This window comes from Mustela lutreola, chromosome 16, assembly GCF_030435805.1.
Source record: "Mustela lutreola isolate mMusLut2 chromosome 16, mMusLut2.pri, whole genome shotgun sequence".
NCBI lineage: Eukaryota > Metazoa > Chordata > Mammalia > Carnivora > Mustelidae > Mustela > Mustela lutreola.
Genome location: NC_081305.1, coordinates 34,205,946 through 34,229,461, shown reverse-complemented (window position 1 = coordinate 34,229,461; position 23,516 = coordinate 34,205,946). Strand labels below are relative to the sequence as shown.

At 41.8% G+C, this 23,516-nt stretch overlaps 2 protein-coding genes across 6 annotated transcripts in view; one reads left to right on the top strand and one right to left on the bottom strand.

Moving 5' to 3' along the window:
* The window catches only part of LONP2 (lon peptidase 2, peroxisomal), a 112,411-nt gene extending 95,804 nt beyond the window's left edge, over window positions 1-16,607 (top strand). The window contains exons 12-15 of the mRNA XM_059153391.1: window positions 1,380-1,522; window positions 12,185-12,392; window positions 12,810-13,000; window positions 16,188-16,607. Of these exons, the coding sequence (XP_059009374.1) occupies window positions 1,380-1,522; window positions 12,185-12,392; window positions 12,810-13,000; window positions 16,188-16,409 (764 nt within the window). The 3' untranslated portion in view covers window positions 16,410-16,607. The remainder of the gene's footprint in view (window positions 1-1,379; window positions 1,523-12,184; window positions 12,393-12,809; window positions 13,001-16,187) is intronic.
* A 4,694-nt stretch (window positions 16,608-21,301) lies between these two features.
* The window catches only part of SIAH1 (siah E3 ubiquitin protein ligase 1), a 29,998-nt gene continuing 27,783 nt past the window's right edge, over window positions 21,302-23,516 (bottom strand). For all 5 annotated transcript variants that reach the window (XM_059153394.1, XM_059153393.1, XM_059153396.1 and 2 more), the window contains exon 2: window positions 21,302-23,322. In XM_059153394.1, coding sequence (XP_059009377.1) covers window positions 22,472-23,320 — 849 coding nt within the window. In that variant the 5' untranslated portion in view covers window positions 23,321-23,322 and the 3' untranslated portion in view covers window positions 21,302-22,471. The remainder of the gene's footprint in view (window positions 23,323-23,516) is intronic.

The window sequence follows — 23,516 nt, the reverse complement described above, 5'->3', positions numbered from 1 at the left end:
AGGAACTCTGTAGAGATAGTGCAAAATTCAATGCTGGGCAGAGAGTCTGACAGGCAGCAAGTGGCAGAAAATCTGAGCTTTTGCCTGGTTTCCATCACATATCTTTCATGACTCAGTCTTAAAGAGGAGCCCCACAGAGCCCAGGAGACTAAGAGAGCCATTCACCCAGAAGGTCATAGCAAGGCTGTTCTAGGCAGGGGTCATTTAGGGACACCCCCCCCCCAAGGATGTTTCCAGTTATCTTTGGAGTCTAAAATGAGGGCCTAATATTATAAAACATGTTCAGGAATCATTTTGGAAGGAAAGGAGTTAGTGAAAAACAGTTCTTTTAAAACTTGTTGAGATACCAGCATGAGAGAATTGTACCAAAAATAAAACATTGCAAGTTTATCATTATTATATGGTATATATTAATCATTTCTAGAAAGAAGGATATATGTTTTTTAAAAAAAGGTAATAAAGATATCTTACAACATCTCATGAGATAGAAGAACTGGAAGAGTTATGACAAAGCTAAAAGAAAAGCAAAACTAGGAATGAAGATGAATAGAGACAAATACTTCATATATACTTTAAACCTCTATTCATTTTAGGTTTCTGGCTATGAGGCCTAAGTAACATTTTTCTTTCCTCAAACTGGAAGTACAGAGACCAGCAGAAAGGTGGTCTGATAGGTGAGCCAGCTCTTCTCCTTATATGTGGAGGCTCAAACCTCTTATGTGTAGGCTCTGACAGGTTGTTAGCAGCCAGGGCTCTTAGGCAGGTCAGGGAAATAGTGTATTATTAAAGGGGGTCTCAGACCAGGCTTCATATGCTTTTACCCTGGCACTGCCAGTTATGCTTATTTATTGGAAAATGATAACCATATAAGCATTGCTTATATGGGTATCTGTTGTATGCAAGTTCTTGCTGCCTGTCAGGAAATGGGACACTTGATGGGACCCTTCTGAAAGAGAGTTGAAAGCTTTGTGTTCCATTGCTCTGACAGAATTATACAAGGTAATCTATTTCAGGTGACCCTTCAGTATCTGCCCTCTAAGGTTGAGCAGGGCCAGGCATTGTTCACAGCTTAAGAATATAAGGGTTAAAAAAGAAGACAGGCAAGATCGTGTCTTGCTGGAGCTTATGTGCAGTGGGAGGGGGAGACAACAAACAAGAAAAAATGAACAAGACGGTGCATTATATCACCCTTTGGGGGCTCTTGAAAGATAGAATCTCTCCTGAGTTCCACAGATCACAAGGTAAATTTTTGTGCCTGAATAAACATACAAAGGTGACTAATCTGTTCAAGCCCTCTGTGCTTCTGTTTGATGTATATTACTAAGGAATTTTCAAACCTGCCAATCTCTGAGAATTCTAAACACATTTTTCTCTCTTAGGTTGCAGAGAACACATTTTAGAAGAGGCAAAACCTGAATCTATCAGCAATACTCCGGACTTAGCCCTGCCACCTGAAATGCCGATTTTGATTGATTTCCATGCTCTGAAAGACATCCTTGGGCCCCCGATGTATGAAATGGAGGTGACTATTCTCATTTCTTTGTTTATGGCCTCCAATTTACTCTGATCGCTGCTTCACAGATTGGAGGAGAGTCAGAACTGGGTGGTTTGGGAGGCTGAATTTTGTCGGGAGATTGGAAACTTGTTTTCTGCAAGGTATTGAATTTTAGTGCCCAGTGTGAGAGTAAGTAAGGCTTTTGCAGCGAGCCAGAAACCTGGCCTCATCCTCTTCTGGAAACTCAGTCTGATCTTATTCTCTTGTTCTCCAGTTCCATTCTAAGAACAGGGTCTCTGACTCTCCTCCTTAGAAATTCTATATTCCCATTAATTCCTAATTACAGATTTTTTGTGTGTGCTGTCAGAGTCTTGGGGGACAGAGGCAAGAAAGCAACCTAAGTATAAAATAATCTGCAAACATGAGCCTAGCTTTAACTTCTGACTGCCCTGTTGCAGACAGAGACTGCATCTTTGGAAATCTGTCATTTCATTGCTAATAGCTCCTTGGGTTAAAGCCGTGCGGCCCTATTTCCTTTTTTCTCCCCGTCCCTCACGACAGAATGTCCAGTCAGAAAGGCCTAAGCCCCAGGACTTAGTTGAGGCAGCTGGATGGAAAAAGGTATTGAGTCTGTGTCTGCTGAGGCATTTTGATACATTCCATAGGATTCTTCTATGAGCTAGCAAGGGTCAGTGACTAGAAAAAATTTTTGTTACACTACTGAACATAGCATCTTCCTTCAGAAGCTTTACCATCCCCTCCTATCAGTGTAAGAAAAAAATGATTTTCAGAAGAGTAAATCTGATAAATTATACAGAAGATAATCTCTCCCTCTGACATTCAAAATCACTACCAGTAGATGTGGTTTTCCTCAAGTCTTAAAATTGTGGAGAGGAAAAATGGTCCCAAACCAATCTTGTTTATCTGTTTATACTCTGAGCTGGTCATTAAAGCTAATGAGCCTCTCTACAAAACTCTGTTACAAGAATAGAACTTGTTTACTCCCAACAGTGAATCTGATCCTGAACAGTAGAATCAGACAAATTGGTTATTTGAATTCTTAAGATGTCATGGATTTAAATTTTGAAGTGTTGTAAGAAATGGGGCAAAACTTTTCCTTGCTTGAGAAAGTGAGCAAAACTTGCTTTTCTGTTCTGTAAGAATGCAGTGGTTTTGAGAGTGAAGAAGAAAAAACAGGTTCTGACTTCTGCATTTCCAATGGGCTATTTTGCTAAGCTTTCTGGAACAGTACGTTCCAGCAGTTCTTTGGGAATTCAAATTAGAGCAACAGATAACAACCAAAGACTGATGCATGTTTCTGTTGCATATACCCCTTCTCTCCCAGTCATTTCTGCCGCTTTTAGATTTGCAAGCATTGTTGACATTCTTAGAGCTTTGGCAAAAAAGGAACCAAAAGAATGAGAAACGAGAAATTTTGTAAACACTGCTTAACAGCTCTGTTTGATATCATTGGAGAAACTCATTTTCCTATGGGCATCTGAGCACTTTTTGCCAACATGAATCTGAAAGGTAGAGTCTAGTAGCCTTTTGCCTTTTATAAATAACATCTTAGAATAGAAGGTCTCGAGACATGTTTGGGTGTTTGGAACATTTTGTTCATCTTTTCCACACTTGAGAGAATTCACCCTGTAGCCTGGGGTTTCGGTCTCTATCTCCAGTGGTCTGATGAACCATCGGCCCCGAGCTGCTTGATCACCTTCACCTGAGCTTTGGCATCTCTGAGAAACATTTTGGTATCGTCTGACTGTCCCTGAGGGCCATCACTGTGCTGGAGTCTTCCATTTTATATCCAAGAAGAAGCTTGAAGAGATTAAATGAGTCCTGCAAATTCATACAAGGTGCAAATAGTGAAGCCAGTATTCAGGCTCAGACCAGGTGATGGCAAGTCCACTATTCTTTCTCCTCTTCTCCAATACCCTGTTCAACCAAGCTAATTCCTTCCCTTCCCTGCAAAAAACAGAGTGGCTTAAAGGATGGCAGTTTAAAAAAAAAAAAAAAAAGACATCTGCTCCACATCAGATTCATATTTGTACTCTTACCAACATAGTTCTGTTCTTTGGAATGGGAGAAGTTGGCCTGGGATTCTTGGCCACTTTTTGTGTGTTATCTGTTAGGTATCAGGCACCATGGAAGACCCTCTAACAAGTGACACATCCTTGAATCTTCAGTCATGGCAGCTTTACAAGAACAGATGAGGAAACAGGCTTAGAACATTTAAATAACTTGCAAGAAGACCCAGCTTTTGCCAGAATGGAGATATGGTTCAAGCCTGACTGACTCCACAGCTGTAATCTGTTTCTCATGTGAGGCAGATAAAGCACTGGCACACCTGGGACTCCATTCTCACAAAGAATGCTCCATGGCCAACCTTCGTCACTCTTCTTCTGTGCTCCTGGGTAAAAAAGTCTGGAGAGAAATTGTACTAGGAATGTTGGAGTACGTGTTGAAGTGATTGAGGTTGTAAGGCCCCTTTTTTGGTTTAAATGCCTATATTGTCCATAAAAGTAAAAGTCTAGGGTCTGTCATTTCTTCTAGAAAGAGTTTCATTCACTCAATAGATACTTATTAGGGATCTGCAGGCCAACACAGTAGTAAACAGGCAAGGTATGATCTCTCCCTTCATGATGCTCACTTTCATAGAGAAGATAATTTTAGCCCATAACTGTAAGTTGAGATGGCTGCTAAGGAAGACAAGCCCGTGGCACGGAGATTGGGGGGATCACTGCCCCAGCGCCATCTGAGACATTGTTTAGAGGTAGACTTGGGCTTGCTGACAGTGTACATACGGGGAACAAAGGAAACAGTTATTAGGAACTTCTGCGTTTCTGGAGGGAGCAACAGGATTTTCGTGTGGCAGTACCATTTACTGCGTTGGGAAAGAGTGGGATGGTGAACATACTAAGTTTGAAACATTTGAGGCACGGGAAAGGAGACATGGACACATAGGCCTGTGACCCAGAAGTGAGGTCCAAGGTGGAGGCATGAATTGTCGGAAGACAGAGATATTTCAAGTCGCAGAGATGTTGAAGTCACCAGAGGAGAAAGCATACACAGAAGAGCTGGTAGCCTGAGGGAGGCCCTGAAAAATGCCAACATTCAGGGTCATGGAGAAGAAGAGGAGCTCTCAGAAAAAGAGAGAAAGTTCAAAGTGACAAGCAGGCAGCTGGAGGGAAACAGGTTTTATGCTGCCATGAGAGCAAAGAGGGAAACCCTCTAGAAGGAGGGAACGTCCAAATGTGTTTGCTGTTTGTGTATTTGCTTTGATAATGTGGAGGTCGGTGACCTTTGAGAGGGGAGTTGCGGGCATAGGAGATTTGGGGATGTGTGGAAGGAAGAATGGGAGGAGAGGAAGCAGTGTGTAGGCTCCTCTTTTCAGAAGTTGGCTGTGAATTAGTGCAAAGAAATGAAGTGGCTGGAAGGGAGTGTGGGGACCACAGGGAGAATGTTTGCAAGGGGAGGTCTGTGTGCTGATCACAACAGTCCAGTAGAGAGTGGGACAGACTGTTGCTGGAGAAACAGTGGGAACAAAGTCTCTGGGCAGGTGAATTGGGAGGGGACCCACAGTGTGCAGAGATGAAGCCTTGTGCAGCAGAGGATACCCTTTCTGGGGTATAATGAGGAAAGGGGCAAGAGTAGTGAGTTATTTACAAGAAAATGGTTATAATGATGGAACAAAGGCTTGTTCATTGCCCCGGGAGAGAAGTGAAGCCAGGACAGAGCAGGTGCAGAATGTGAAGGTGGCAGCATTGATGATCTTGAAGACCAGTGAACTAGAGGGATAAGAACATCATCGGGGGTAGGAGCATTCGAATTCAGATCTCCATCAGAGGTGGTGGGATTTCTGCTTGTGATAAGGACCTGGGGGAGAGTGGGTGAGTTGAGGTGAGGAAACCGTTGTTGGGATTGAGGAGCAGAACAGAAGCCAGGTAGCTGCGGAGCTGTTCGCTGCAGATACCTTGGATGATAGCAGGATGCAGGGGGGCGGGGGGGAAGGGAGGAGTGTTTTGAAAGCAGAAAATAGTGAGAAGGGAATGGAGGTGGGGGAACCAGTTGCCGCTGTAGCAGGGGGTTAGAAGGGAGGAAGAAGGAGGCCTCTCACTCAGCAGGTGATAAACCCAGCCTCCTTGAGTGGGATGTGTTGGGGCTAATGATATGTATGTGTTTAGATAGATGGGTTTTAGGGTTGGGTGAGTTGATAAATACAAAACACCCACCACAGGACCTGGTACATGCTAAAAAATGAACAAGTGCTAGTTCCTGCAAGCGCCTTACTCTCTAAAAATTAACATCCCTAATCACCAAAACAACAACAACAATAACAACAACAAAAAACCTTGTTTTTAATTGTTTTTGTAGTCCTGATTTTTTACCTGCATTTAATAGTCTTCACCACCTCTAACTATTCTTCACTCTCTTCAAAATGAGTCTGCAAAAATGTTAGTGCCTAAAGTATGACTGACCTAGCTAACTACCAGTGAGGAACAAAGGTAAGAAGGCACATTCTTATTCCCTTTAGAATTCCCTAAACAGGTTGAAAAAAGAGTTCTAGGAACTTAGTTTAGATTTCACATTTAGGAATAGTATCATGTCCCCTTTTCCATACAGTGGGATTTCCTAAAGAGACAAGATCAGTTAAACTCACTTTAAGGAAAGGAAAGGAAAGCTCTCCAGCCCTGGGAGAGAAGGTGGGAAGGAGTGGGTGTGGGTGCGGGTGTCCGTAGCCACCTGGGCATCGGTCATGCTGCTCACGCGACCACAGCACCTAGTACCGAGAGTACTTCCTCAGAAGCACGGGGTCAGGGCCACATCTAGCAACAGAGAAAGTAGGAAAGGCACAGGAATCAAATACTGAATCTTATTTGATCTGGTCAGTCAGGAGATTGCCGTTAATGTCAGCTCAGTTGTAATTTCTTTTATTGGTTGGTTACATGAACATCCTTAGGGTGAAAAGAGAATCTTACAGTTGTCATTTGCATCCTAGTGAAAGCAGGAGAAACCTCCACATCACTGGATACGTATCCTAGCTGGCCAGTCTTGGAGTTGACCAAAAATCTCCAGGGGTAACAGGCTTAAACTCACAGATTATAACTGTAGTGACACAATCAGAAGAACAGGTCAGCTCTAGTCGTTGCAGGATAAATTCAATTTTCAGCTTCAGAAAAGCAGTCATCCATGCCCTAAGTGTCTGTGTGCTGTCCGGCCCGCCAGACCTGAGATCCTGTTTTCTAAGTAGTCCTGATCCCATGCACATTTTGTATTAACGTCTTAGCATTGGCCTCCTGCGGTGGTGTATGAAAAGTCCTTATCCAGAGGTCACTGCCCTTAAAAAATAGTAATATTAAGGGGAAAAAGATAGACCTGCATATTTTTAAAAGCATCTTGAATAGGGGCACCTGGATGGCTCAGTCCGTTACATGCTGACTCCTGATTGCGGCTCAAGTCATGATCTCAGGAATGGGAGATTGAGCCCTGTGTTGGACTCCACGCTCAGTGAGAAGTCTGCTTTTCCCTCTCATTTCCTCTCTGCCCCTCTCCCCTACTCACACTTTTTCACTCTCTGCCCAAATAAATAAATAAATGTCTTTTTAAAAATAAAAAATAAATAAATGCATCTTGAATAAAACGCATCCAAAGGTGAATTCCAGGAGATTCCATCAGCGTGCTTGCCTCTCAAACAGATAAAATCAAGTGCTGGAAATGGGCAGAGTATAAACACTAGTGAAATGCCCACAGGAATTATGGTGGTAAATTCCCCCATCCGCTCCATTTAAACCTGCTGGGCCACACATGCCCATGTTATCCGGCACCCACACTGCACACTTGGCTTGGCCCGGTGCCCCACCATGAACTGATTTTGCCAAGAAAAGGCTCTACTGAAAGGGGCTGAAAGCAGCTGGCTCTCTGTGGTGCAGTGGCAGGCCAGACCGCGGCTCTTTAACATGGCTTTGAGAGAGGACAGTGGTCGACCCCAGCACCCTGCCAGGCGAAGGGGATGTGACCTGCTCTTTTCTAAACGCTGTGGAAATAAATTTACAGCTAGAAAAATCGAATAGTCATGAACTCAAGGCTTAGGATCTTAGTACAAAGACTTGAAAGAAGTTGGCAGGTGGATAACTGCTCGTGACAGCCTGGTAGGAGAATAAAAAGAAACCAGTTCACAGTGTAAGCGTCACTGCTGATGAGCCTGTGCGCGTCCCGCGGCCACCTGATGGTTCAGGTTGCACATTCGGTGCGGTACCTGTTTGCCCCTGGAAAGAAGGCCACTTGTGTCTGTAGTCCTTGGCACCTGCTGCCCTCTATCTCAGGATGGCTTCCTGGACCTTTTCTGCCCAGCCAACTCTTACTCATATTTTAAGACTCTGCTCAGCCTCTTCTGTGACACTTGTCCCTGCTCCCCAGACAGGATCCATGCCTCTTCAGGGCTCTGTAGATGAAAGCACTCGGTACAGACCCTGCTGTCTCCCCATGCTGGAGTAGAATCGTGCCTTTATCTAATGTTCTTAAGTAGTCTGTCAGTTCCAAGAGGTATTCGCTTTTATGTCCCTGTGAGCTATAATGGAACCCAGCCCAGGATGCTCAGCAAAGCACTGTCGAATGGATGTAAAACCCTTGATCCCTCTCATGAGGCCACGGTAGTAAATAACAAGGTACTAAACCTGTGAGCATTGACCGAGGCTTGGGACGGTCACGGAGCTGAATGTACGTATTGTTTCAGTCAGTTACCGCTCCTTCCAGTTAACCAAGGAGGATGAACGGCGGGAAGTTAGAGTGATTAGTACACAAATGCTCCTTCAGCGCAGCTACCATCGAACTGTTAAGAATGAACTAGACTTTAGAAGACATGGGGTTTTTTTTTCAAGATTTTATTTATTTGTTTGACAGAGAGAGCACAAGCAGGGGGAGCAACAGGGAGAGGGAGAAGCAGGCTCTCTGCTGAGCCGAGAGCCCAGCATGGAGCTTGATCCTAGGACCCTGGGATCATGACCTGAGCTGAAGGTAGATGCTTAACCAACTGAACCACCCAGGTGCCCCAGGAGATTCTATTATTCATTAGGTCTTTCATTAAATATTTTCAACACTCATTCAATCTGCATATTTATGCGATTGATTTCCATGACTGATGTAATTATTACAGCAGAAAGTAACCATTTCTTTAAACAAGATTTAGCAGATAAGGAAATTGAGGTACAAGGCTGTCCCTGTGGGAAATAGAATGACCAAATGAGTTAGGATGCTTGTGTTCCACTTTGACATCTAGCGGGGAAAGCATTCTCAGCTTCGAGCCAAGGCCTGTCTTGGCTAATACAGCAGACCTGTAGTGTAGTTAGAAACTGACAGCAAAGTACTGATAAACACAGTTTTGATATTACTGTGTTGAATCCCTTTCTAAGGAGTGCTCTGAGATACAAATTGTTCTGTGTGAAGGGGCTAAGATGGCTGGAAGCTGCACACAGAACAGGAAACGAGCACTCCCCTGAGGAGTCTGAAGAAGCGAGATGACAAACACAAAATTCGTGAGAGCCGGAAGATGAACTGTACGAGGAAACTATAATTCCACTGGGTTACTTAGTTTGAAAAAGAAGAACAAGGCATCTCCTAAACTAAATGTAAACTAAAGCTTACATTTCCACTTGGAAATGAAGGGTCTTACATAGTAGCATAAATATTCAAGTAGATAAATAAAGGAATATGGAGAAAGTATTATGTGTATTGATATTGATAGTTCATGGAGGTTTTTAATTGAGTGATAAGAATGAAACTCTCCTGCTTGAAGACAGGAAGCAGAATGAGATGAGTTCTTTGGCCTGTTCCTAATGGCTAGCTCATAGGCCCCACCATCTTGGTATGTTTAGCTCTACGTCACAAAGCATTATACATACAGCTTCACTTATTGCCCTTTGAGAGTCTAGAAAACTTGGTGTGTAGACAGTTTTCAGTGGTCTGTATTGTCAGGAATATACCCTTTCTGAAACTGGAAATTTTCTTTCTTTCTTTCTTTCTTCTTTCTTTTTTTAATATTTTATTTATTTATTTGAGAGAATAAGCAAGAGGAAGCACGAGCCTGGGGGAGAGGCAGAGGGCGAAGCAGGCTCCCCACTGAGCAGGGAACCCAATGTGGGGGTCCACCCCAGGGTCCTGGGATCCTGACCTGAACTGAAGGTAGATGGTTAACCGACTGAGCCACCCAAGCACCCCAAAACTGGAAATTTTCAAATGTTAATCATTGTTACTACAGTTCACTTTATAATGATTGGGCAGGGGGAGGGGGAGATAACAGCCTTACTTTTCTACAATTCTAGACTAGTTCCTGTAACTCAAAAAAGTCTAAATGATTTAAAGCAGCCTTCCAAATGGGAGAAAATACTTCTCCTTTGGGTCTAGCTGAAACATAGAACCTTTAAACAAAAGATAAATTTTTAAGCAAGTTAGAAGGAAGAGAAATGCATGCCTTTCAGTAGAAAGTAGAAATGCATGGCTTTCAGTTTTTGCAGCCTTGTCTTTAACGGCTACCATGAATGCTTGTATATGTAACTTATTAGAGTGTTACATGTAAAGGAAACTCTAAAAAAAGAAAAAGTATGATGGGATGCCTAGGTGGCACAGTCAAGTTAAGTATCTGCCTTTGTCTCAGGTCATGATCAGGGTTCTGGGATCTAGCCCCATGTTGGGCTCTCTGTGCAGCAGGAAGTCTGCTTGTCCCTCCCCTTTGTGCCCTCTGCCTGCCCTCCCCACCCCCTACACACACTCATATGGGAGCACATTCTCTCCCAAATCAATAAAATCTTTAAAAAACAAAACAAAACACTATGTTTCCAAGTCTAAGAATCTAAGAATTAAAGATCCCTTACCTTTTTAGGTAACAGCTGTTAGCCTTAATCACAGAGATTCTTGGGTCGCTGGTAATCAGGCCCCTCAGTTCTCCCTCCTGTATGTTAGTTAAATCATGGATTTGCAATTTTCCCATCTTCAGGTTAATATGAAAACACTTAGCCATCAAGTCAGAATAAAGTGCTGGCGGGTGTGGATGCTTCTGCCCTCCATCGTTGCAGTGAACAGTGTACCACTTAGCTCTACCCAGAGTACCAAGCCTCCCCAGCAGATGGAGAGTTGGAAAACTGGCTTAGTTTCTTGAAGCGACACAGCAGTCAACAAGCACCTTACTCCTGATTCTTGAGAGACATTTTTGATATTATTCTGACAAATGAGTTTTGAGGATTCAGCTGTAAAAAAAAAGGATGATTCTTGTTATAGCTAACAGAATTCTGCCAAATGGCTTTTTCTGTTACATTTACATATGATTCAGTGTACTGAGGATAATTCTTTAGGATTATTTCACTCAGTTCTAGAAAAGAGCCATATGGAACAGGACCCCCTGGCAAATTCCCACCCAAAGCATATGTCATTAAGGTATAGAAAATTGATTTTTTTATTAGAAACAAACAAGTAGTGTCTTTGTTTTCCTTAAATAGTACTGATCTTCTGCGTATCGATCTTTGTGTCTCAAGTACATAGGGAAACAGGGCAAGTGACAAAGCCAAGGAGGTAGGATCCAGTACACACCCGGCAACTGTGAACACCATGACTGGGACTTCTCACTTACCAGATGAAGTTAATTAGAATTAAATTTTTTGAATATGAAACAAACTTCCAAAACATGCTAGTAGATTTACCACTAAAAATAAGTGCCCACTTGCTTTCGTGGATGCCACCCATGATTTTTGAGTGTTTTAAAAGTCGGGATTTTCACCATCTTAGCCTCATGGAAAAGGAAGAAGCATCAGCCACACAGCCCTTTAGCCAGAAACTCAGACTGTTGGTTCTTTTGCTCCTTCGTGAGAAAGTTACCTCTGGTGGAAAAGTCTCATACTTGGATTAGTGATGGGTTGACACACTGTGCTCAGTTCCTCTGACCTGGATAGCTGCTTCTATAGGAAAAGAAATTTGGAGGCTCAGAGGGTACAATGAAAGTTAATGTGATTGTGTTTCAACTGTACTGTTCCTTTTTATGTGTTTTCCTAACTTGCATGAACTGGCTCCTCACCTGGAGGGCGGTGTCAGGCAAGTGACACGTTCAGTTGACAGCGGCAAGTGGGGGCACACAGTGGGCCTCCGAGCCCACGGGAAAAGAGCCAGAGCATCGTGAGGGTCGTGTTTTATAGTGTTTCCACAGCAGTGACAGAGAAAATGAAGTGGCAGAGAAGTAAAATCTAGGGGTTTTAACACATGCCTTCTCACACTTGGCCATTTAAGAAATGTATGTTTGGAAAAGGGTTTCTGCTTTCTGAAACAAATGCGTGATTACCTAAAATGAAGTTAGGTTCTGGAGTATGTGTAAATACGCAGCCTAATAAAAATATTTAAGTAGATAAAACAGTTGGGTTTGTTCTTTGAAAATTAGGGCATGTGTAGCTAAATGTGGCTCTTTAATCCAAGTTATTCACACATATTTTAAGGTAAAAATCAGTGCCAAACAGGAAGTTTGGTTTTTCTTCTGGCAGAAAGCCATACATAGTAAGTGGTGACTCCAAATCATGTGAGGTAGTAAATACTTTGAATCGAAGCTTCAATTGAAGAAATAGGCTCTGGCGGCACATTGTGGGGCCAGAAAGCCAGCCAGAAAGCAATTTGGTTCTTGTTGACTGAACTGATCATTTTTCTTCTCTCAAGGTGTCCGAGCGGTTGAGTCAACCAGGAGTGGCAATAGGTTTGGCTTGGACCCCCTTAGGTGGGGAAATCATGTTCGTGGAAGCAAGCCGAATGGATGGCGAAGGTCAGCTAACTCTGACCGGCCAGCTAGGGGATGTCATGAAGGAGTCTGCCCATCTTGCGATCAGCTGGCTCCGCAGCAATGCGAAGAAATACCATCTGACTAATGGTGAGTGGCCTTGGCCGGCCGAGCAACAGCTGTTCAGCGGGGAGGAGTTTTGGGATCGTGATCTGGGAGCCATCTCCCAGTTCTGTGTCAGCGATTAAGATGGGCTCTAAATGAAGAATTACAGCTTTAGGGAAGTAGCAAACCTTTGATTCTGAACGCTCATAGAAATTCTAGTTCCCGTGTTAGGAATGTGTGGCTAGTGCCTGAACTAGAAACCGATTTTCAAGGGTTTGTTTTCAGTTCTGCTTCGAGTGGAATCAAACTGTTCATCCAGACCCCACTCTAATTGTACCACCCATTAATATTTTGAGGGATTCATTTACCCAAAACATTTTTATCATTTTGATTCTCTTTTTTAGGACAAAAAGAAAACAGGTTTAATTTTTCTACATTAAAACCCTTATTTCCTTTTTTAAGCTTCTGGAAGTTTTGATCTTCTTGACAACACAGACATCCATCTGCACTTCCCAGCTGGTGCTGTCACAAAAGATGGACCATCTGCTGGAGTTACCATAGTAACCTGTCTCGCCTCGCTTTTTAGTGGGCGGCTGGTGCGTTCAGATGTAGCCATGACTGGAGAAATCACACTGAGAGGTCTTGTTCTTCCAGTAAGTCTGAAGAAAGTGATTTATATGGTTTTAAATTTTTTTAATTTTAAGTCTAAATTAATAGTAGTTTCCATATATACATATATATATATATATATATGCCTTAGTTTTAAACACATTAAAGTTTTATACTTGTAACTAATTTATATTTTTCAATATTGATCAAATAAAAGAAAATCTGACAATTTTCCCCATGTTTTCCCTTCTACTAAGAAAGAAGACTTATGAGGGAAAGAAAGATCAGTCTGGTCATCAGAAATGTCAGCTGTTAAGGTGAAGAGTGGAGATTTTGTTCCAGTTAGTAAATTGTTAACCAGTTAACGTCTGTGTAAAACAGGATAGCAGCTGATTTTTTTTTAAATTTTAGGCTAACTTCTCAACTTTTGAAGTCCCTGTGAAACCTTCTGTAGATAACTTAGATTACTGTAGTTGATAGATTTATGGAAAAATTAAGTATAAAATGGAAACTATAATGAAGACCAACCATGTCTAATTGCTAAATTTGTAAAAAGTTCTATATACATGGGGTTTGGGGACTCCCCTCCATACTCTGAACTACTTACAAAAACACTGACAAAAAATACAGAGATTTGAGCCATCTTTTAGGGTCTTAAGTCACTGATTACCAGTACTAGTCTACAACAGAATTTTGGTGGGTTTATAGCAAAGTGAGAAAAGAAAGAAATGTTCTTTATTCTGAGAACACCTTTATTTTATGAGGTAATTGTGAAAGTAGATCATAGAATCACGAGTCAAGATCACTAAAACTGCTCTCATTTCCCCAATTTTTAAAATTCAGTAAAGAATTTAACCATGTTCTAAATCCTGTTATTATGATACATTTGTAGTTGTGTACTTGAAAGGAATGGCTGATCCCTTTTCTTCACCTTACCAGGAATTTCTACATCTCAAGACACCATACCGTGGTTAATAGTGATTAATATTATCTTGCTATTAAAAGGAAATGCAAATGCTTTACTGACATGAACTGTTCAGCTTCCTAGTTCAAGATGGTAGACTAAGCAAAGAGTGAAAGGAATAATACAGACACTCAAAAATGAGTGGGGAGGGGCACCTGGGTGGACAGTGGGTTAAGCCTCTGCCTTCGGCTCAGGTCATGATCTCAGGGTCCTGGGATCGAGCCCCGAGTCAAGCTCTCTGCTCAACAGGGAGCCTGCTTCCTCTTCTCTCTCTGCCTGCCTCTCTGCCTACTTGTGCGCGCGCTCTCTCTCTCTCTCTCTCTCTCTGTCAAATAAATAAGTAAAATTAAAAAAAAAAAAAGTGGGGAGACAGCTGCTGAGAATTCAGTCAACTTCTGGAAGATAGTTTCCTGGCTGGAGAAACAGAATTGGAGGTAGAAACGATCTTCCCAGAAGGTATCTGGGAAAAGCATGGGCTCAGGGCCACAAGGCACAGAACAGGAGCAGGACAGAGATGGGAAACAAAACCAGGGGATTCATGGCAATCTCTGTAGAGTAAATGGTCTTCTTCTTGATCCCTTGCTTTCAGGGCAGATAAGCACACAGGTAAAGGCTTTCCCACCTCCACAGGGAGAGCTCCAGCAGCTTTGAGGAAGCCTCTAGTTTTAAAAATATTCCACGAGACAGGTGAAAAGCCACGGTGTTTAAGGGAAAGATTTGCTAAAGCTGGCTGTTCAGAGAGAACAGTTCAAGAACAGAGAATGAGGATAAAACTTGGATTTAAAACATATGTTTTAAAATTATAGAGAACTGCTTAGAAAAAAAAACAGAAAAAGCAAACAAACAGATCATCTATCAGGCATTCTAGCAAACAGAGAAAACGGAATAGAACAAATTGTCAAAGAAATAATGGAACATTTCCTCGAATTGACAGTTATCTTCAGATTGAAAGGGCCTATGCCAACTAGAAGAAAATTTCATCCCTATGACTGGTCAGATGACTGAGGAAAAAGCTGTCTTAAGTCTCATCAGTGACACCAGATGTACAATACCTTCAGAACTCTGATGGAGAAGGATTTTAAATCCAATCTTGTATATACAGCCTTACCATCAACCACATGTGAAAGACCAGCATCTTCATACACGTGAGGGGTCAGTTTGTCTCTGAAAGTGTACCTCAGCTGCACATGTTAGAGCCTTGACAGAGGACAGCTGTGTAGGAGCGCCTGGAACAGCCAGTGTCACTGCAGGTGGTTGGACGCTCTGAGGGGCTGTCTCCAAGGCTTACATGTTCTGAGGGGTGTGACTGAGAGCTGCATTTAGAGTCTTGCTTCAGAACATACCACCCAAAACAATATTTATTATTCTCTTTTTCTGTGGGTCAGGAATTCAGGAGAGGCTTAGCTGAGCTCATCTGCCTCAGGATCCATCATACAGTCAAGACACCGGCCTGGTCCCAGTCATCTGTAGGTTGACTGGAGCTGGGGATCTGCTCCCAAGATTGTTCAGTCATCTGACTAGCAAATAGGCCATGGTTGGCAGGATTCCCCAGGTCCTCACCGAAGGGCTCCTCCAGAGGCGGTTGGGTGATCTCAAGTATGGCAGCTGGCTACCTCCAGGGCAAGAGATCCAGAGACAGACCTTGCAGCAGCAGCAGCTCTCATTTTTTATGGATCAAGTGTGAAAGTCATACAGCATCACTTCCCCCACACTGTTTCTTAGGAGTCACTAAGTCTGGCCCACATTCAAGGGGAGAATTAGGCTCCCCTTTTTGTGAGGGGACCTTGTGGACATACTTTAAAACCACCATATGAACCTATATCATTTGGGATATGTTTTCCTTCATCAAGTGGCACAAAGGTTATGGCTTTAAACCTGTACAGAAGGAGAGAATTCTGGCACATGACTAAGCTCTGTAGGAATGGCATTTGTGGTCAAAATAATGTAGTGATTTTCCAGAATCAACCTATAGATAAGATTGTTTTGCTTACAGAATGGAATATAAATATTAACCTGACAGTATAAAAAGGAATCATGGACATAAGAGATGCTCATATCTACAGAAAGTTTAGAATTTTCCCCCACTAAAAGGATTAAATAGAACACAAATATAAAGAATTCAGCTTATTAACCTTTTTAGTGGCTTTCCTAGCTCATGCTATAACAGAATGGCCGTGAAAGAATAGCCGTGAAAGAAAGTTGAGTTAGGGGTCTTTCACAGTCTGAGGATGACCAGAAATCTGAATAACTTTCTTCTCTCCTTATAGGTGGGTGGGATTAAAGACAAAGTGCTGGCAGCACACAGAGCAGGACTGAAGCGAGTCATCATTCCTCAGAGGAACGAAAAAGATCTTGAAGAAATCCCGGGCAATGTACGACAGGATCTAAGTTTTGTCACAGCAAGCTGCCTGGATGAAGTTCTTAATGCAGCTTTTGATGGGGGCTTTACTGTCAACACCAGACCTGGTCTCTTAAATAGCAAATTGTAGGCCCAAATCCCAGCTTTTCAGAATTTCAAGTTATGAAGTGCCAAAAGGTACTGAAAAGTTTTTTGTTCATGCCGGTAGAGGTAAGCAAAGTGTCCCTAATTTGTGAACATGATCACAGCAGTAACAAATCTCACTCAAGTGGTGGCTGGTGTCGATTACAGAAATGCTAATTTAATAAAGTAATTGATAAAAATTGAATTCCTGTCTTCAGTGGAATCCTTACTTTCTCAATAGATGTAGTGCCCATCAGTGCCCAGAACAGAAGCATCAGTATTAGCTGTGAGCTTGTTAGAAATGTGAATTCTCAAGACCCACCAGCACACCTGAATCAGACTGCGGGGAGAGCCGGGAAATCTGCTTTAGTCAGCCCTCTGGATGATTCTGACATGTGGTCGGCGTCAGGAACCCTTGGGGTAGACCATCACCTTAGCAGAGTCACCTGGAGACGTTACTGGATCCTGACAACAGTAATATAGCAGGGGCACGGGATGAAGATGAAAATAACACCAACCATTAGTGTTTGTGGAAAATAAGGTATTCAAGTGAGGTGAAACCTGGGATGAGGTCTGCACCCCCCCAATACGGGCTGCTGCTTATGCTGAAGTAGCAAGCAGAACGTGAGGATTTGTATCGGGCAGAGCGGCTCACGTCAGCACACATTAGCTTAAAAAAAAAAAAGTCTGCTCCTCAGAGACAGCGGTCTGTCCTGGGATGGTTCCCATGCTTGGTTACCGGACTCCTGTCACTTCCCCTTTATTCCCTGTCCGCCTGTGCCAGTCCCCAGATCCGGCAGACTCCCTGCTCTCTTCTCCTCTGACTGACTTAATCCAGGCTCTGGGAGAACTACCAAGTCGGGCTCTTCTGCTTACTTAGTTTTCCTTACCTATAAAATGGAACAGGAGTACTGAAGTCAGTGTCACTGAAGACGAGTAACAGTGAAACATGACAGTAAAACAATACTACACAATCTTTTATTACAAAATGTTAGGAGAGGCAGAAATACTTTGGAATGTCTTGGATGAGCATGGGATCCACAAGTTACCCAAATACCTGCTAGTAAAATACGAACATGTTTTGGAATTACAAATCCCGATCTAGGGCTCCAGATAAGGGGCTTGCTATGGCCAGTGGGAGAACAAACATCAGGACATTTAAAAACATTTCATTGACTCTCTCTGTTACGATTTTATCACTTCTATCATCTTTACAGGGAAGGAAAAGAAACGATGACGTTCATTTTCAGCAAGCGAATCATACCGGAATTGCAATGCCTCCTTGAACACCCAGAAACAGCAACAGAATGCACTAAAAGGTGGGACTCCAGCCTGCCTGGGAGCAACAGCATCTTCTGTGCCCTCAGGCTTCGGCCGGCAGCCCTTTCTGAAGGAGCCCACAGGGAGCCCTGGGTGTGTGGGGGAACGTGCATAGGAGAGCAGAATTTACCGTTATTGGCCAGTATTAAGTGTATAAATCAGGGATATTAATTACATTCACGATGGTGTATGACCATCACCTCTCTCTCCAAAGCTTTCTTAACTGTTACCACTGGACAGGAACTCCCCTTTCTTCTACCCATCTCCCTGGAACTGTTCAGTCTCTTCCCATTGGCCTGTTCCAGCTGCTTCATGTAAGTTTTTGTGTGTGACCTACCTCAGCTTAGCATGTTGTCAGGGTTTAGCCATGCCGACCACATGCATCAGAATCCTGTGTCCACGTGTGCGCCATGCCCCACCTCCTCCGTTCACCCGAGGGGATCTAGGTTGTCTCCGCCTCTTGGCAGTTGGGAAGAGTTCTGTAAACATGCATGTACGATGGTCCCTGTCCCTGCTTCTCGGTTCTTCTGGGCATATACCCAGAAGCAGAGCTGCTGTTCGTAGGATGAGTTTGTGCTTAACTTTGTGAGGAACCACCAAACTTGTCCTCCACAGTGTTTGCTGTACCATTAGCCATTCCCACCAGCAATTCACAAAAGACCCCACTTTCTCCATTCTGCCACCACTTTTCCTTTTTGGTAATAGCCATCCTCATGGTAAGTTAAGTAGCAGCTCTTGATTCTGATTTGCATTTCCCTAATAACTGGTGGTGTATCTTTTCCCAGCATTGTTTCAAGTGTTTCCAAACACCCTTTGTATCAGAGCCAGCTGGGTTTTTTATTGAAAATGTTAATTCAGAAATTGTTAAGTAGGACTAGAGGTGAAGCCTTGGAATGTATTTAACCAGTACTCCACATGCCTTTTATCAATGAGCTTTAAAAACTCACGTATTAAAACTAAATAAAGTTTTAAGTGTCTTGGTAATTAAGAAATTCTATATTGTCTGCTTAAAACATACATGTTTTTTACTGGACTCCGCCTCTTTTGTTTGAACCTTACCGATAACCGTGTCAGGGGCAGAGGTCTTTAGTGTTTTTGATTATAGTGAAAAATGGCATCTTAGTGATTGATCATAAAATATTTAACATCAGTTTATAAATCTGTGATTACAAAAATGGTCTCCTGGTTATATGAGTGGTATTTAAAGGCTACTAAACAGACCTGATTGTTTTTTTTAATGGGGATGGAGCGAGCAAAAAAGTGTATGTACTGAGCAGAACAGAACGATTTCCCTCTTTCCTCCTCTTGACATTGGTCAAGACTTGCATTTTGCTCATAGCACAGATTCTCTTCATAAGAGTGGGAATGCAAATGGGTTTCATTTCCAGTGCCATCTCTGACAGTGGCTGCTTGAAATGCAGAGGATTTGGATTCCCATCTTTGGACCAGTGACTAGGACGTCTACCACCAGGATCTCCCTATACAAGGTGAATGCCATTCACATTGTGAGGTAATCAAGTGCTGAGAGTAGAGCAGGCTGACTTCCTATTTTCCAGTTAGAACCACTGAAAGGAGGCAAACTTTCCTATAACAAATTCCAGGGGTAGGGGTTGGCAGGGGAGCACTAGGATTTTTGGTGAACCAAAGTATCTATACCCTCTCCCATACATGTAGTTTGCAGAAATATATGCATTTTTAAAAATTAAGCAATATTACAGTAAAAATCACTTAGATCAAAACAAAAACCTGTTCTCCATCAACATATTCAACTGGCCGGTGATTCAACAGGACAAATTCAAGTTTAAGAAGATAAATGCGAAAGTCCAAATTTAAAGAGTATCACCTACCCAACCCCTACATAATTCCCTGAAGAAAATACCAAGACACCAAAAAACAAGATAGGGCATTAACAGAAGAAAGCAGAATATTGATTGTAACAAGGATGATTTAAGATCTCAAGTGAACCAAGAAATGTGGCTATAGATCTCATCATCCCTACAGAACAAGAATACAAAGAGGACTTAAAATATAGTTAACAAAGATAAACTTATTAGATGTCGAACACAAAATTTACTATCTTAATTTGCACAAATTAGCAAAACATGAGGTTACAATCTAAGGGAAAATCCTTCACACCACTACTCTAAGTGTCCACTGGAACCTCTCCAGAAAGCGGATAAAAGTATCAAGGCCTTAAAAAAATAAAAGAATCCCAAGAATATAATGAGAAATGTTCGCAGGTTATAAATAGCCAGAAAAGATTTACATGGACAACCTGGACAAAGCGGTATCTAACATCAGGAAAACTGGCTAAAATTCTAGTCAATCCTCATCACTGAGTTTTCCCAAAACCGTGTCTCTCCAAGATTATTAAAGTTACATGTGAGGGCATGGGGTGGGGCATGGGGGCAGTTCACAAAATTACATGATTTCAAGATAAATGTGTAAGCAGAAGTAAATATTACAAAGGACTCGAAAAATAAAAATGTTCCCGTTCATCTCTGAATAGATGAGTTCCAGAGATCTCATGTGTGCTCTTTTCTAACTTCCAGACCCTACACTGAGCATATACTACTATCATAATCCAAGAAACACTTTAAAATATTGTAAAAACAAAATGATGTACCTCTACAGAAGTATTCAATAAATCAAATGTAGGGGGAAAACTGCTTTTCTAAACACACATGCTAACAGGAAGAGACCAAAATATACATTTGTGGTTGAGGTATTCCCTTTCACTACAAAAATGGCTACACGAGCATGTGATAACCAACTCAAAAATAATGGCTAGCTAGGGAAAGAGACTACACAAATCTTCATTCTGAAAATGGTTAACGAAAGTAAATTCTGTTATCCAAAACTGCTGGTGGGTTAAGGGGGTAGTCCAAATTAATTTTAACTGACTTTCTAATAAGTTTAGTGTACCCGTAAAAGACACACAAAATAAAATGATCTTTGGTCATTCAGAAGGCAGTTTCAGAATCTTGTTAGGGCCTCAGTGTAATTAGCAACAGTTATCAGTCTGGTGCTAGTTAAAAGCTTAATAATAGCAGCTAACATTTGTTGGGTGCTTATTACTGCAAAGCAGCACTGTTCTAGGTAACTTACTGGTATCCCATCTAACCCCTTGGGGAGCTACCATAATTAACCCCGTTTTACACATTAGGAAACAGGGGCCCAAGGTCCCATACCTGATAAGTGGGCTAGAGCTACAACTGGCACATAGGTCCCTGGAAGGCTGCTTTAAGGCCCAGGCTATTAAATATTAGGCTATGAAATACTAACTCTTACTGTTGGTTTGGGGGTTTTTTGTGTTTTTTTTTAAATAGGAAGAAAAGAGGTCAGCATTTTAACTTAAATTAGTCTCCTATCAGAACTGTGAGGATAAAAATGTCAGCAAGGGAGAAGAAATCAAGACTCCGTATACCCAGAGACCATATATACTCATTCTTTGTTTAGAATAAATCTATCACACTTCAAAATACAGCATACTGTTTTTGGTTTATAAAATACAGAATTGAACAGGAAAATAACTTTGGATATTAAAAATCAAACAGAGCTAAAGCAGACACACAAAAGTTTTTAATTTGCCAGATATTCTTTTAATGAGAATTATAAAAGACCAAAAACATTTTTTGCAAACTGCTTTTAAACAAATGATTTGCTTTTGATTACAAATACTGTGTAATGACGATGCCTTCTTCTGCAAAACCAATAAATACAAGAACAAATTTTAAACATGTGATTTGTCCAAGATATTTGGAGGGAAAAAAAAAAAGGCTGATTTTTTTTTTTCAGTATTAAAAAAAAAAAATCAGTATTCCCTAACCTTTCAAAGAATAAGTTCAAAAGCATGACTCAGCTGGAGAAAAGAGAGAGACAGAGACCATCTTACAACTGCTTTAAATAGCTTCTGATAATTCTGCTGTTACCTTTCCTTTCTGGAACTCCTATCTTCTCAAAAGAGTTGAATGTAAAATACTTCTAATGAACTGATTAATGGGGGAAAAGAAAATACGTATTGAACACTTATGTATAAACTTTACCATAAACAATTATGCATATCAAAAAGACACTAACTTTAAAAAGATACAAAAAAAGTGAGGAAAAACCTGAATTACAGAAAAGAAAGTCAAATTTATTTAATGAAAAACTAGAATTAATAAAAATTAGCAAATACACACACAAAAAAAAATATACACACACAGCAGCACTATGTATTGACTCACAAAGGGGAAAAGCAGTGGTCCAAGACCACTCAACATGGCTTGTCGGTTAAAGGAGAAAAAAAAAACAAAAACAAACCCCCCCCCACACACACACACACATACACACATACGGGCGCGCGCGCACACACACACACACACACACACACACACACACACACACACACCCAGCTCACAGCACACACACAAAACAAAAACCCAGTATTTTTCAACAGTACAGTCAATCTACAACACAAATTCAGAATTATTTTACAATGCTTCCTTTCTTAATACAAAAGATGCCCATCTTGGGTGTATATATATATTTTTTTCAGTGGTTTACTGCTGACTTATTTTTAAATATATTAGTGTTACTACATGCAACTGTTTCCTGTATTTAACAGCCTTTCCTTTTATTTACCTTCATGTGTCTAGCTTCCACCTACCAAAAAAGTTTCAGGTTGACAGGCAGATGGTGCCTTATTCTCTGTGAAATTGAATGCAATGGTTTTAAACACTGGCCAGAAAATATTTGATTACCATTTCAACACATGGAAATAGTTACATTGATGCCTAAATTGCCATTTTCTGCAAAAAGCTGTGCAATGCTGGTGTCAAAGACTAGGCAGTCACTATTCATAATGGCTGTGGCAATTCCCTCATGAATAGAGCGTGGAGTCGCTTCCCAAGTCAATCGCCGCCTATGACCATTTAGCTCAAGTCGATAAGCAAAATTTTCAGCTTGCTTGCGTGTTCCTATCAGCTGTACAATTGCAAAGAACTGCTGGTGACCATCGTACTTTTCCTGTTTCTCCAAGACTAACATGAAGTGAAAGCCAAAACAGGACTGCATCATCACCCAGTCAACAGCACCAGGAAGATTAATGTCTGTAGCAAGGAAAACTATATCCTCTCCCTGTAGGGTCGTAATGGACTTATGCTGATGCATCAGATGGGGCATTACAGCATCCAGAGAGCCTTGCCATTTACAGGAAGCACCAGGGCACGGACACGAATAAGGCCTAAACTCACAAAGCTCTTCATGGTCTGCTTTTTCTGTGTGTGGCAAAGTTATTTCACATCCAGAAGAGGCATATTTACAAGGGAAAAGTACAGAATTGGCCACTTTCTCCATAGCCAAGTTGCGAATGGATCCCAGAGGGCCCCGGCAGGTTGGACAACATGTGAGCTTCGGGCGACAGTTGCTACAAACAAGATGGCCGCTCTGACACTGAAGAATGGGTGGTAACACATAGTCAAAGCAGACCGGACACTCAAAAAGACTCGCCAAGTCATTGTTGGATGCAGTTGTGCCAGTAAGGGCAGGCACCCTCTGGGACGGTGTACACTTTGAGGTTCCAGTAGGTAATGCTGTTGCAGTCTGGCGGCTCATTTCTGTAACCAAAACATAAATAAAAATAAAAGGAGGCAAGAGAAAAAGAATTACAACCATCACTTGTTTTATAAATAATGCTGACATGCCAGAAATACTTCAGTTTCATGCAAAATGTACTGTGAGCAAAAGACTAAAGGATTTAAAAAACCATAAATTACACAAATTATGCATTTTGATTATAAGGAGTTGTACG